At 38.0% G+C, this 12,992-nt stretch overlaps 1 protein-coding gene across 15 annotated transcripts in view; it reads right to left on the reverse strand.

The window, feature by feature from the left end:
- Ltbp1 (latent transforming growth factor beta binding protein 1) overlaps positions 1-12,992 on the reverse strand; it is a 435,679-nt gene that overhangs the window by 104,109 nt on the left and 318,578 nt on the right. For 12 of the 15 annotated variants that reach the window (XM_087216162.1, XM_087216160.1, XM_087216159.1 and 9 more), the window contains 5 exons: positions 10,784-10,951; positions 7,812-8,039; positions 5,288-5,310; positions 2,448-2,547; positions 1,880-1,978 (listed from right to left, as the gene is read on the reverse strand). In XM_087216162.1, coding sequence (XP_087072288.1) covers positions 1,880-1,978; positions 2,448-2,547; positions 5,288-5,310; positions 7,812-8,039; positions 10,784-10,951 — 618 coding nt within the window. The remainder of the gene's footprint in view (positions 1-1,879; positions 1,979-2,447; positions 2,548-5,287; positions 5,311-7,811; positions 8,040-10,783; positions 10,952-12,992) is intronic. The other 3 variants (XM_087216163.1, XM_004839277.4, XM_004839281.3) reach the window with 1 other exon arrangement.

The following is a 12,992-nucleotide window of genomic DNA, read 5'->3' on the forward strand; positions in this document are numbered from 1 at the left end:
CTACATCCTTATTAACTAGTTACCATATTGAACAACAGACCTCTAGGATTTATTCCTATCTGAATACTGTAGTGGCCTTTCTTCTGACTCTAAAAATACTTGTCCACTTAATAAATGGGAAATACAAAATATTCTAAAAACAAATTAATATCTAAATATCTCTCAGATCTCATCAAAAATAATCACTGTTAATATCTGGTATATTTTCTCCAAACATTATGTATGCATTATAAATATATAATCAATATAACAGTCTATTTCATTTTTTATAGGCTTCATTTTAAATGTACCCACATTTTGTGGCCACTTCTGGATAGAATGCAATAAAAATTCTTTGAAGTGGCAGCATAATGTTTCAATATATGGATGCAACAATCATCTATTTCCCTATAGTTGAATGTACTGATTTTTAATTTTTTTCCTCAATAGTATATTGTATTGTGGTAAGTAATCACATATATAAACTAATATCACATTTTGGGGCATATTATCTCCTTAAAAAAGCTATCTTGAAATAGGATTACTGGGTCAAAAGTTCTAAAGCTAGCCAGGCATGGGGGTGCACACATCACTGAAGCACTGGGCAGGCTGAGGCAGGAGAATTCCAAGTTCAAGGCAGCCTGGCCAACTTAGCAAGACCCTGTCTTTATACAATAATAAAAGGATTAGGAATATAGCCAGTGCTCCCTGGGTTCAATCCTCAGTACAAAAAAAAAAAAAAGTTCTGAACATTTATACATATTGTCAAGCCTGAGCTTTCCAGAAAAGCTGACCAAATTTACATTTTGTGATGGTTCATTTTATGAGTCAACTTGACTGGGCCAATGGATGCTCAGATGGCTTTTAAAATATTGTTTCTAGGAGTGTCTGTAGGGTGTTTCTAGAAGAAATTAGCATCTGGATTGGTGGACTGAGTGAAGATCACCCTCACCCCTGTGTATGGAGGGCTGGGCCCAAATGTGACAAAAAGGGGTAGAAGGCCAATCTGCTGGGGCATCTATTTCCCCTCTCCTGCCCTGGGCCACAGTGTGGAGTCCCCTGGCCTCGCCCATCTGGGAGTTACATCACTGCCTCCCTTGGGTCTCAGCCCTTTGGCATCTTATAAGCCAATCTCTGTTGATAAAGCTGACACCTATATATCTGTATCTACAGATATTCTGTTGGTTATGCTTCTCTGGAGACCCTGTCAGCAAACATGTGAGAGTCTCATTTTCACTCTAATAAAAACAGTTTTATTAAATTTTAAATACCACTTTGATAAACATAAAGTATTATCCTGTCTAGATTTGCATTTTTTAGATTACAAGTAAAGTTGAAATTTTCCAGTATATCCTCCTTGGTATTTTTTTCTGTGAAATATCTGATTATATATTTCTTTCCATTTCTCAGTGACCACTGATCAATTTCTTGTAGATGTATAAGACCTCATATACCTTAAAGACACTCCCATTTAAGGTTTTTACATTTTTTTCAAAAAGAATACATCTTTGTAATTTTAAACAACTAATTGAAATATGTTTATTACAAAGAATCTTGAAAACAGTCATACTGAAGAACAAAGATGATAAAGGGTGAACACTGAAGCATTTTCTGTCTCCTTTTCTCTGTTTGCAGATATTTTAAAAATAAAATTGGAGTCATTATATCATGTTCTGTACTTCTTTGTAAAAGTTAAGACAAACAATTCTTCAGGACATTCTCTTCTAAAACATTAATAACTATTCTATGTTCTCCTGCATATGGATAATTCAGGCATACTCTTCTTTTTAAGTAATATTCACATTACCTCCAAATATTTGCTACTATGATTCCCATAAACTATTTGATATTACTATTTGATATGGGAAATGCAATGCAACATGGCAAATGCTTCACTGACCTGTTACTTGAGTCGGTGCAATTACTTGGCTGGCACTCGATGTGGAAGCTTCAGGAGCTACTTCCACAGGTACAGGAGGAGATGTTTTTTCAATCACTACTGCATGAGGAAGTGAAGGATAAAGAGAAAATTAAAGCCTGTCATGTGCACTGAGATTGCATTTCAAAGTGCAGCCTAAGTAAGTCTAATAATATATCATAGTAGTTCTTGGATATAAAGAACTATTATAGATTCCAAAACCTTGTAGTATTAACATATAATTCTGGTTTCAATATTCAGCAACAATATCTGAGAGCAGTTCAGAAGAAAAATGATCACAGACCAAGTAATGACTTTCAATAATCAGATAATATATACTACTCTTGATCACAGAAGATAGTGAAAAAGTTATCTTTTCCACTATAATACTTAAGACTACTATACTTTCACTAGCATTATATAAGCATATGATTGTTCTTAAGTGTGTGTTTTTACATTCAAATTCAATTACAAATTTCAATAATGAAATCAAAGACACAAAAATTCCTATGCTTTCATTTAGAAAAGAGTACAAATCAACACGGATTACCTGGAAACTGGGGATGCAAATGAAAAGTTGAAATGCCTGGGGAGAGCTGAGGTTGGCCAGGCTCAAGTTTGGTTTTCTCTTGATCTAATGAAGATATTTCCTGGGTGGTTGTATTTCAGAGACAGAGACAGAGAGACAGACATAGCACTATTTTTATTTAATTAATCATACTCTTAGAAAGGCAAAGAGGTCTCATGGAACATTAGATATAAACCAGTGTGACTGTGTGACATAAAAAGCCCCAGCCTGTTGTGCTGTTCCAGGGCAAGCTTGCGTTTTCTCAGCAGTCTTAGCCCACAGAAGGCCCCATCTTTTCCATAGGGCTTAAAGTCAGACCTCTAGAGCAATGACCTCGGCCCCAGGGCCCACACTTGGTCTCTAAGGAGGCAATACCAACCCCAATGAGGACTGCACCTACATCTCAGTCACATGTGACTCTGCCGCCCTAGATGACTGGTCACACTGCAGATTAAATGGATTTCTCAGCTTGGTCACAGAAAAGAATGCAAGCTAAGTTAAAGTATTTTATACCAGTCAGTCATTATGGCCTCCGCTAAGCTCACATCTAACATCCCGGTAACTCCAGCTCTCTGAATAGTGTTAGCAGCCACACCAACAGAACTGTGGTCCTGAGAAGCACTCAGAGCCTCCTAACATACTCTGTCGCCCACACCTGTCCCCTGGACCTTATGCAAAGAAGCAATCCATCACCATAGCTCTGCTTCCAGTTAGAGCTCCTTAGGGCTCATGCCAACTGAACAATTAGCCTAGTATGAGCCTTCATCCACACCAGCATGAGGCCAGAGAACTCATAACAAAACTTTCATTAAAAGTATTCATCAAGTTCCTTGCTAACCATTACCCAACATGTTCCCTACATATTTGAACCACTGTTAACTTCCAAAACGCTCAACTCCTGGCCTCTGTTAGCTTCTTATTTTCTCTCCTAGCTTCAATTAACACCTGTTTCCTGCTTCTAAAATAGCCTGCCTGAATACTTCATCAAAAACCCCATTTTGTAAGCACAAATGCTTTAGGGTAACTCTGTTAAGCTTTTCCACAGATTCCTCAAATTCATCTCCACACAAAATCATTCAGCTCCCATTCCAACATCACCATTTCTGTCACCACCACATTGTACTCATCAATCCATTCCATTTAAAGTCCTTTCTAGTCCCCTTTGATTCCTCATTCCAAACCTTGTTCATCAGCACACTCATTATAGTTCTTCACCCTTTTCCATATCCATAGTCCCCACCATTGCAGTTGGACTCTCATGCTTAGTTTACTGAAATAATCCAATGGCCTCTCAGGCTACCTCCATCTCTCTACCTTGGTTAGCCAGGATTTGTCTTCCAGAAACACTTAGGATTTATTATATTTTCACACATACTACCCTATTAAGAATATAGACTGGCTTTATTTTATCTATTAGAGACAACCTCAGTCCGTCTTAACTACAGCCCATTCTCTGCAGCCCACGCCAATGCCAATGCCAATGCCAATGAAGGGGTGTTAACCCACTCCTGCAGTCTACAGAGAGGCTCTCTCCCATCCACACAAGGCAAAAATCTCCTAATCAATTTACCATTTTTCCCCTTGGCGGGTAGGTCCAGCCAAGGGGCAGAGTCCTGCTTCACTGATTACAACTGTAGTTTAGTATTTCCAGCCTTGCAAAAGCAGCCCCAAATTTTCTTTCAAACCAAGTCTTTCATAAACTTTGTTGTCCTTTTGCCACACACATACACTTCCCACCCCTGGACCCTGCTTTCTCTGCATCCATCATAAACAACATGAGATCTTTACAAAGTCTCACAATCACACAGGCTATGATTGCATTTTTCTACTCCCCTCTGAACACAAAATGCAGTTAAAATTATATAAGAAAATTTCAGGATCTTTTTCAGATTCTTAATGAGAGCTACCATGAACTTAATCATAAACAGGAAAAAAACTGACTTATGATAAGCCTGTCAGGCAGCTGACTGGCTCACTTCATAAGCTACAATATTTTCCCCATATACCACCCATATACCATTGTTATAAACTAACAATTTTTAAAACTATTTCTAATAGTTTACATATCACCCCATCTAAATTCTAATACTTAAGGCATTTTTGCCAACCAAATGAATAATGAATATATAAACATTTAATAATTACCCATTTTATGCTATCATCAAATAATCAAGCAAGATCCAGAGAAGATACAATACTGTATTACATAAAATTAATCTAGCAAATATCTACATTCCCTACTAATAAGCCTCACAATTCATAGTCTCATTTTATACCCCCCAAACCAAAGATTAATAGGAAAAATTCTTTAAAACTTGAGAAGCAATGCTCAAGTATTGATTGCAGCTTTCAAGAAGAAACTCTGGTTTTACTCCACATCACTTCAAATCTTTCATGTTACATTTTGGTTGAACTTGGAAGCAACTCAGTTATTTTATATGCATTCAAGAATGCACAATTATATAAACATGTGAAAGCCTTTCTTCACATAGGTGGTCCCAGCAATCAAATGACTCAATAAATTCTGTTTAAGTCCTTGATTCCATTAATTCCCACCATTCTTTTCTCACTAGAATTTAAACTCCTTAAGAATAGAGGATTTTGTCTGATTTGTTGGCTATTATTTTCCTGGCACTGAGGATAGTGCCAAGTCATTTAGCAGGTGCTCAGTAAATATTTCTTGACTCCTGAATTTTCTTAAACTAAACAATGCATAATATACATCTTAGTGCATTTAAATTCTAAAATCCCACACATATTCTATAAAAACCACATCTGAAAGTTGAAAAATAGAGAAGATTTGTAAACAATGAAAAAATTACCTTCTCAGGGGGTGCAGTTGCCACTAAAACCAGAAAAGAAAGAAGGGCCTTAGTATAATTTAAGACAATTCACTCGTTACATTTCAATTTTTAAAAAGCAGTAAAAGTCTAGTATCTCTCTCCAAAAGCATTAAGAATTAAACTAAGTCAAATGCACAATTATAGTCATCTACCATTTTGAAGAATTTTATACATGACCAAGATAGAATTTTCTGTGCTATTTCATTTTAAAACTACAGTTCAGAAAGCAAATATGTTTTTCAAACTTTCTTATTTAAAATTAAGATAAAGTAAAAAAGTTAAATAGATCAACACTTTCAGATACATTATTTTATGCCTAATCTTAATTTTATGGAATTTCCCATGTCTTGAAAACAAACATTTTCATTAATGGGTCAGATACTTAACCTAGTAGAGACCATTTGAAACTCTTTCGGTTGTCAGTGTTAAAAAAGAATGCTACTTATTTCAGTGAGACTTGAGAATAGGAGCTGCATTCATTTTTTTCTTTTTTTTTTTAATCCCTGGCCCGAGGTCAGGGTTTGTTTTGTTTTGTTTTATATTAAACCCATGTTCATAGCAGCACAATTCGTGATAGCTAAACCTTGGAAACAGCCCAAGTGCCCATCAATTGGAGACTGGATAAAGAAAATGTGGAGGTTTTTTATAAAATGGAGTACTACTCAGCCATAACGAACAAGAAACTAGAGACATTTATAGCTAAGTGGATGCACATTGAGGTGATACTCTAAAGTGAAATAAATAGGACACACATGTGTAAATACCGCATAGTTTCTCTAGTGTGAGAAACTGAAAGTGTAAATAAGGATTAATAGGTGCTGCATTCTTGACAGAGTCCAATCTTTAATGAAGCCCTGTGAACATTTTCAGGAAGACATGCTAACTAACTAATGAAAAAAATCCTCACAAGCCAGTAAGAGACAATGAGAGGCTAGCATCCATATATTGAGCAAATTACATGCTACATAATCAAGAACATTATTTTGGTGGAGGCAAGGCCTCTGTATTTTGAAAGACTTGCTTTTTATAATCAGTCTTCAAGCCTCAAGTCTACACTCAGTAAGATTTTTCTCCAGAGTCACTGTCCATAATCATTAGGAAACAGGCTGGGTAGGTGCCTTCACTTCTGAAAGCAATTAGGGTGCCTGCTAAATTAAAATCACTGCTGCAATATTCTTGTGGTTGGAGAAAGTCAAGTAAATTCCAATCCTGCCAAATACACTGTCAAGAAAGTCTTGAGGCAGAATTTGGACTAGAACCTATTTATTTCTCTCTGCCTGTGCATGGGATGAACCACTGCAATCAGCTGGCCGTGCCTCCCTACATCAGTTAATTCCAGGGGAGGTTCTCCCTGCTATGCCTCATCAAGGAAGAAATGTAGGGAGTGAAAGAGTGGAATAAAAGAGGCCAAACACAAAATGCTCACAGCCCAGGAAAACTCTGGCCTCCCAGGAAGGGCCTGAACTAAGCTCCCAGTTCTTCATCAACTGGGGGATTCTACTTCCTCACAAGATCTATAAATGGGTACGAGAGTCCTAATCAACTATGAAAAGCCATCAGGAGCTTTATTAGACTAAACACATAATATTCCACGCAAATCTGAAATTTCTGTTTTTCCTATATGGAGTGAGAATTTTTGTGGTAATTAAGACATTCAAAATACTGGAAATGCTGGCATATGTAAAGAGAGAGAGAGAGATAATCCCTTTTCCTGAGTACCAGAGAGACTTTGGAAGTCAAGTACCTCTCGAGTATAAGGCCTTAACCAGAACAATGTGCTCCTTGGTCACAAGTCCTGTTACATACTCTCTGTATGACACATGGCAAGTCACGTCCCCTCTTGAGGTGTCAGGTGTCTTGGAAGGCAAATGATTTCTGGGTGGTCTTTCAGGTACCTTCAATCAACTATCTCCTACTTTCCTGCACTTCACCCTCCAGTATCTCTGACTGCCTGTTACACTGCAAGTTCAGTAGAAACTTTAACTTTTTTAAGCCTGTGGACTCCATTTTGAAAATAAATATTTACCGTAGGGCTCTCTAGACACAGAAATGAATTAGAACTGTTCTTGTGAAGAAGCTATATCACTCTCCAGGAATAAGCATTAGCATAAGCAATAACCAAAAAAGCAAGACAATATTCTCAAATTACCATAGAATTTGTTATCCGACTAGGTACATATTGTTCGACAGCAGTGATTCTCAATCAGGGGTAAATCTGCATCCCTCAACTGGGAACATCTGCAATGTTCACATACCTTTTTGGGTTGTACCAACTATAGGGTGAGGGGAGAGGGTGGATCAGCATCTAGACATCACAGGCCATAGATGCCGAGAAATAGTCCTACAATACACAGGGCAGCTTCCCCACCTGTCAAGGAAGTAACCATCTTACCAGGTCAATAGTGTTGAGGCTAAGAAATCCTGCTCTGGTTGGGTATAAACTGAGAAACCAAAGTAAGACACAGACACCCGGCTAGAGTGCACAATTGACTCCCACTCTCACCTTCCGACTCCGCTGCTCCTGGCCCATGTTCCCGGGAGAAGGTCAGGGCCTCCACTGGCTCTTCCTTGGCTGGGAGAGGTGGAGGATGAGTACTTTTAGCAACAGGTTGAGTGTTCTTTGGCTTGACAAATACAGGTCCTTTACCTACATGGTGATGGATTGGCCTGCGTCTATGAACGCCAGAAACCGTATAACCCATTCCACCAGGACAGATTTCCTTAAAAGCAGCTAGATTTGGGATGGGAAAATATTCCTTTTAAAAATCTAACAGTGCAAACTTATACAGAGGAAAATATCATGATGAATATCTCTTAATAAATCACTAATATAGTTACATTTAAAAACTTCAAAAACAGATGCAAAATGTATGCAAATTGCTTAAATTTCTGATAGAACTGCATATTTACAAGGAAAACTTCAGACTTTTTCTTTAAATAAACATTTATCCACCTGTTAGCTCCTTAAACTACCCAATCAGGATATATATATAATATTTTATATATTTATCACAGCATATATTTAGCATGTATTTTATATATATTTATAATATATCAGCAACCAACTAGGAGATATTATATCACATTATATATATAATATTAGCTATTACATACAAAATATATGTGATACGTTAGGAGACATTTACATATAAAAGACTTTTATATTGTATAACTCATGTTATATATATGTGCAATACTGGCAAAAAGCAGGCTTGCTTCTTTTCTCTCAATTTGGTATAATTTCATTAGCTATTAAACAAGCACTCAGTGACATCTCATGGAGTTAGATAATGAATAAGAAGGCAAAGAAAGAGGGGGAAGTCACTATGCCGGGAAATGAGGTGCTGAAATACTCAGGATTTGCTTCCCTGCCAAGGAACCCACATGGCTGAACAGAGCAGAGGGCTCTGCTGGCCAGGTGCTGATGAGGGACTAAAATGCGAAGTGTTCCAGCAGAGAACTTCTCAGGACAGTGAGAAGAAACTCCATGAAGTGAGACATGCTGAAGAGATGACAAACAAGACAGAAAGGAAATGCCAGACTAGGCTGCCACTCTTTTCAAGCAAAGGGCTGACAACTGGGCGAACTCCTAGCCAGAAGCAGCTGACTTAGTCACAGAGAGAACTAGGAGGTACTCTGTGCTCTGGAATCGTTATCTTGGCCAGAAAAAAAAAAACGGTGTGTATTCTTTAAAAAAGTCGACTTGGCCTGTGTGCATAATCCCCACAAATAAGTGAAGGGGAAAGACAGGGCCGTGTGTGGCCTAAGGAGGAAAAATCCGCCTAATCCCCTTGCTGTTGGTGTTGGAGACAAATAACCAAATGCAGACACTGAGGAGCTTATGGCTACTTTTTTATTTCTACTTTTAAAATTGAAAGTAAAATAAGTCATTTCTCACTTCCACTGAACAAGAGATCTTCTATTGAATGTTCTGGATCTAAAATTAGTTCTCAATAAAAGGAAACTCTAAAATACTCCTTTAAAGCATGATAGAATATCGTTTTTCTAAGGATTACACACTAAATGGTGGAGTCTCATTCTTATAACTAGAAAATAGAATTCTTACTTGAAAATGGTTTTCAGAAGAAAATGTCTTTCAATAAAATTTTCAAGTACTAATGAACTAATTTTTTTTTAAATCACCATATATCCAAAAATTAGTTAAGTGGAAATTGATCTTTAATATTATTTTCAAATTTAGTTATTACACTATGGAGTACGGGTATCCCTGAGTTACATTCACCATCTTGATTTATGCTTCATAGAAGGATTACAAAGCTATCAAAAACGAATTTAAAGGAGCCAGGGATTTAGCTCAGTGGCGCTGTGCCTGTCTCAAAAGCCCAAGGTCCTGAGTTGATCCCTGGTACCAAAAAAACCCAAAAACAACAACAACAACAAAAAACAGAAATGATACCCAAAACTGAACTTAAAGAGAAATGTATCTATGGATTATAAAACTTTGCACTTGTTATTTTAAAACAATGAGTGTGTTAGATGGAACAGGAAGGTAACACAGCCTGATGAAGGCACGTAAAATTATCCAGCCTATCAGTTAAATATTCTCTGCCTTAGGTGATATTATATGCTTTATTCTAACCACCAACAGAGGTGAATAATGATACCTAAATAATATCTAAATCTTTTCTAACATATATTTCAGCTTAAAGACACACATGGCCCTGTGAGATTTAATGCACTCTTCTAGGTGCGAACCAACTTATCAAATAAGTAATTTAGTAGGCTGTTTCATGCCTACCCAAGCCACTGAAATGGAGACCACTCCTTCCTTAATCAAATCATGCCCAATGTTTACAAGTTATATTTTGTTTTCTGCCATTTAACTCTGCAGGATCCTGCTTCAGAAATTTTTGACTCTTAGGTAGAAGTAAGATACTTAAAATAAATTTACTCCTTCGGGGCATTAGGCAATTCTGTACCAAATTCAAAGATAGCTCCCCTGAAAGCTCATACGAGTTTTGGCAGGATCTGCTCTGGAGTTATTAAACTTCAGAGCATAATCCAACCATGAATATAATCCCCTCTATTTCCAATTAAAGAAATTAAGTGCAATGTTCAATCATTGAGTAAGTCAGTCAACCCACAGAAGGTACAGTTACCGAAAAATGATGAGTGGCCAATCAGTAGGAAGGTACATGGTGCCTTCAGAACTTTTGGTCTTTATACTTACATATTAGACTTAGAGTCTTGGAAAGTGAGAGTAAAATGTACTGGCTTTTCTTAATATACAAACAGAAGTCTAACATTACCCAGAAAAAAGTAGGAAAATCTCTTTGCACGTCATTTTTTCCACTGATTTAACCTTGTATGCCTATGGTTTCTATAAAAGTGACAAAAACACATAGAACTCTTAAAAACTAGATTTAAAGTCAGAAGTTACCCAAGCTGCCAAAGTCATCCTGCCTACTTGTGTGGCTAGGGATGCTGGGGGGTGTACACCTGGCTGTGTCTTACCTGTGCCTGGGAGAGGACATTTCTCACAATGCGGACCCCAGGCCTTGCCCACACTACAGCAGCAGAGCTGCTTGGTGAGGTGTACAGACAGAGGGTGCAGACACTGCCTGCCGGAACTGACAAGCCGGTAACAGGGCCCCTTCTCTTCTGCCATCACAGGGGGCTCCGCTGAAGCAGAGAGACAAAGCCTGATGTCATGCAAGAAACAAATACCAGATTGGCATTTCAAGTCACAGCAAAATGAACCCCAAGGTGTATGAGACCATACTTCACAAAGACTCCACCTAGATTTAGGGCATCACCTTTCTTATAATTATGAGTCCATTTACCAAATGGGTTTAAAGTCAATGTCATGACAGCGATTGTCCTCATTTCTCACTGGACCTGTCTTCCCTTTTAGGAAAACCTTAAATCAGGAATGTGTGCACACGGGAAAAGAAACAACTTCAACCAAATCCTACCTGGCCAAATCAATCTAGTCATCTACAGCCAAGAGTACAACTGTGAGACTCCTTGTAGGCAGTGAGAGGCAGATCCAGGGTAGCGCTTGGTGATTGACCATGCACCCTGGACAATCAGGAGCACGGCTGGTCCTGCAGACTAGCAGCTGCCCTGCTCACTCTGAGCAGCCTGAGAGCTGGCAGGGCCCTGTCATGGCTCACCTTAGGCCAGGGAACATGAACAGGAAGCAGCAAGTGGCTTCTGGCCTGCAGTGCCACACAGGCCTCATTCTAGCCAGATAATATGGCAAAGAAGGAGCAGATGATATGATCACCTCCTTAGAAACCACTGAAAGCACACTGGGCTACTATCACACAGTTCCTATATCCTAGTCCTGATCTTCCACTCTACATTTAGTGGATAAGAGTTCATCAATCATACAGTCCAACTGTCTACCAGGAACCTAGGGCAAACATGAGGGTAAGTAAGAAAAAACTCTGCCTTCAAGAAGTTCATCCTCTAATGCACAAGTGAATGGAGTATGTTCTGCATGAGTTCAAAACTGCTGAATCTGACCATGTGTGATGTTGCCTCTGTCCGATCTCCACCCCACCCAAAGCTCTTGTCTATCATATCCCTGTCCAAATGAGGTTTTCCTAATTTGTCTTTCCCTTAACCAAGTCCTCTAGCACCTAGTGGTTCCAAATCACCTAATCTCCTCTCCCTTCTTGCTTAGATCTAATAGGACTGATGTCTCAGTTAGATGTTGTAAGAAATGATCTGATTCAATTAAGGTGCTATATAGTACATGGGAAAGGACAAAGGTTTGCTTGCTAGAAATACGGCCCAGGAGAACTTACTTTTTTTTCTTTCATTTTTACTTTTAAGCTACAAAAGATCAAGGGTCATAGACCGAAAATAAATGAAAGCTTAAGATCATGGTTATTACCCTAAAAAACATAGTAAATCCCTGGAATAAACATCTGTCATAATGTCATAATGTGTGTGTATGAGTGTATACAACTATAGATTATATAATCTTTACAATATATACACAGTTATGGGATAGCTCACAAAGGATTTTGCTCCAAAATTTTCTCCTAAAATTGACTGTTTGGACCTTACAATATTTACATCCATAGAAACAATGTCAGATCTTCTCATGAAAGCCTGTTTTACACATGGTGGGTCTTACTTATAAAACTAATCACATTAGTGTTAGTTCTATGTCCCAAGGACAAGAGCAGTTTTCTCAAATCCTTCACATGGGCAAACAGATGATGACTTCCTCCCATTTAAATTTTCTACAGCCACTTCCTTATATCTACCTTACTCGTATTTGTAGCGTACTGATGTTATCATACGCACCATGCCTGTTACAGTTACTCTATCCCCCTACCCAAGTACTCAATTCTGATGTGAACTGCCAGGTCTGCCCTAAATTAAGCCAAAATTTTAGATGAGTTATAGCGTTTTAATTGATATGTATGTGTGCTAACTATAAGACATTATTAATTAAAGTAAGTCTCTGGTTATTGAAATCTCATACATTGCACAAAGAAAAGTATAAAATTTCAGGAGTATAAAGGTATAAGTCAGGTGAGCTAATTCTTTCTAAACATCTTACCCTAAGACATATTGGTCTTATAGGATTTTCTCCTTCCATCACTTCCTAACCAAATATTCTCTGTGATTTCTTGGTATTCTAGGGTAGTGGTATTTTTTCCCATGATAGCTTTCACAGCAGTTCCAGTTCGGGTCTTTAGAG

The sequence above is a fragment of the Heterocephalus glaber genome, unplaced genomic scaffold (assembly GCF_053883595.1).
Source record: "Heterocephalus glaber isolate CG9 unplaced genomic scaffold, H.glaber_assembly_v1.0 deba00001457, whole genome shotgun sequence".
Classification (NCBI taxonomy): domain Eukaryota; kingdom Metazoa; phylum Chordata; class Mammalia; order Rodentia; family Bathyergidae; genus Heterocephalus; species Heterocephalus glaber.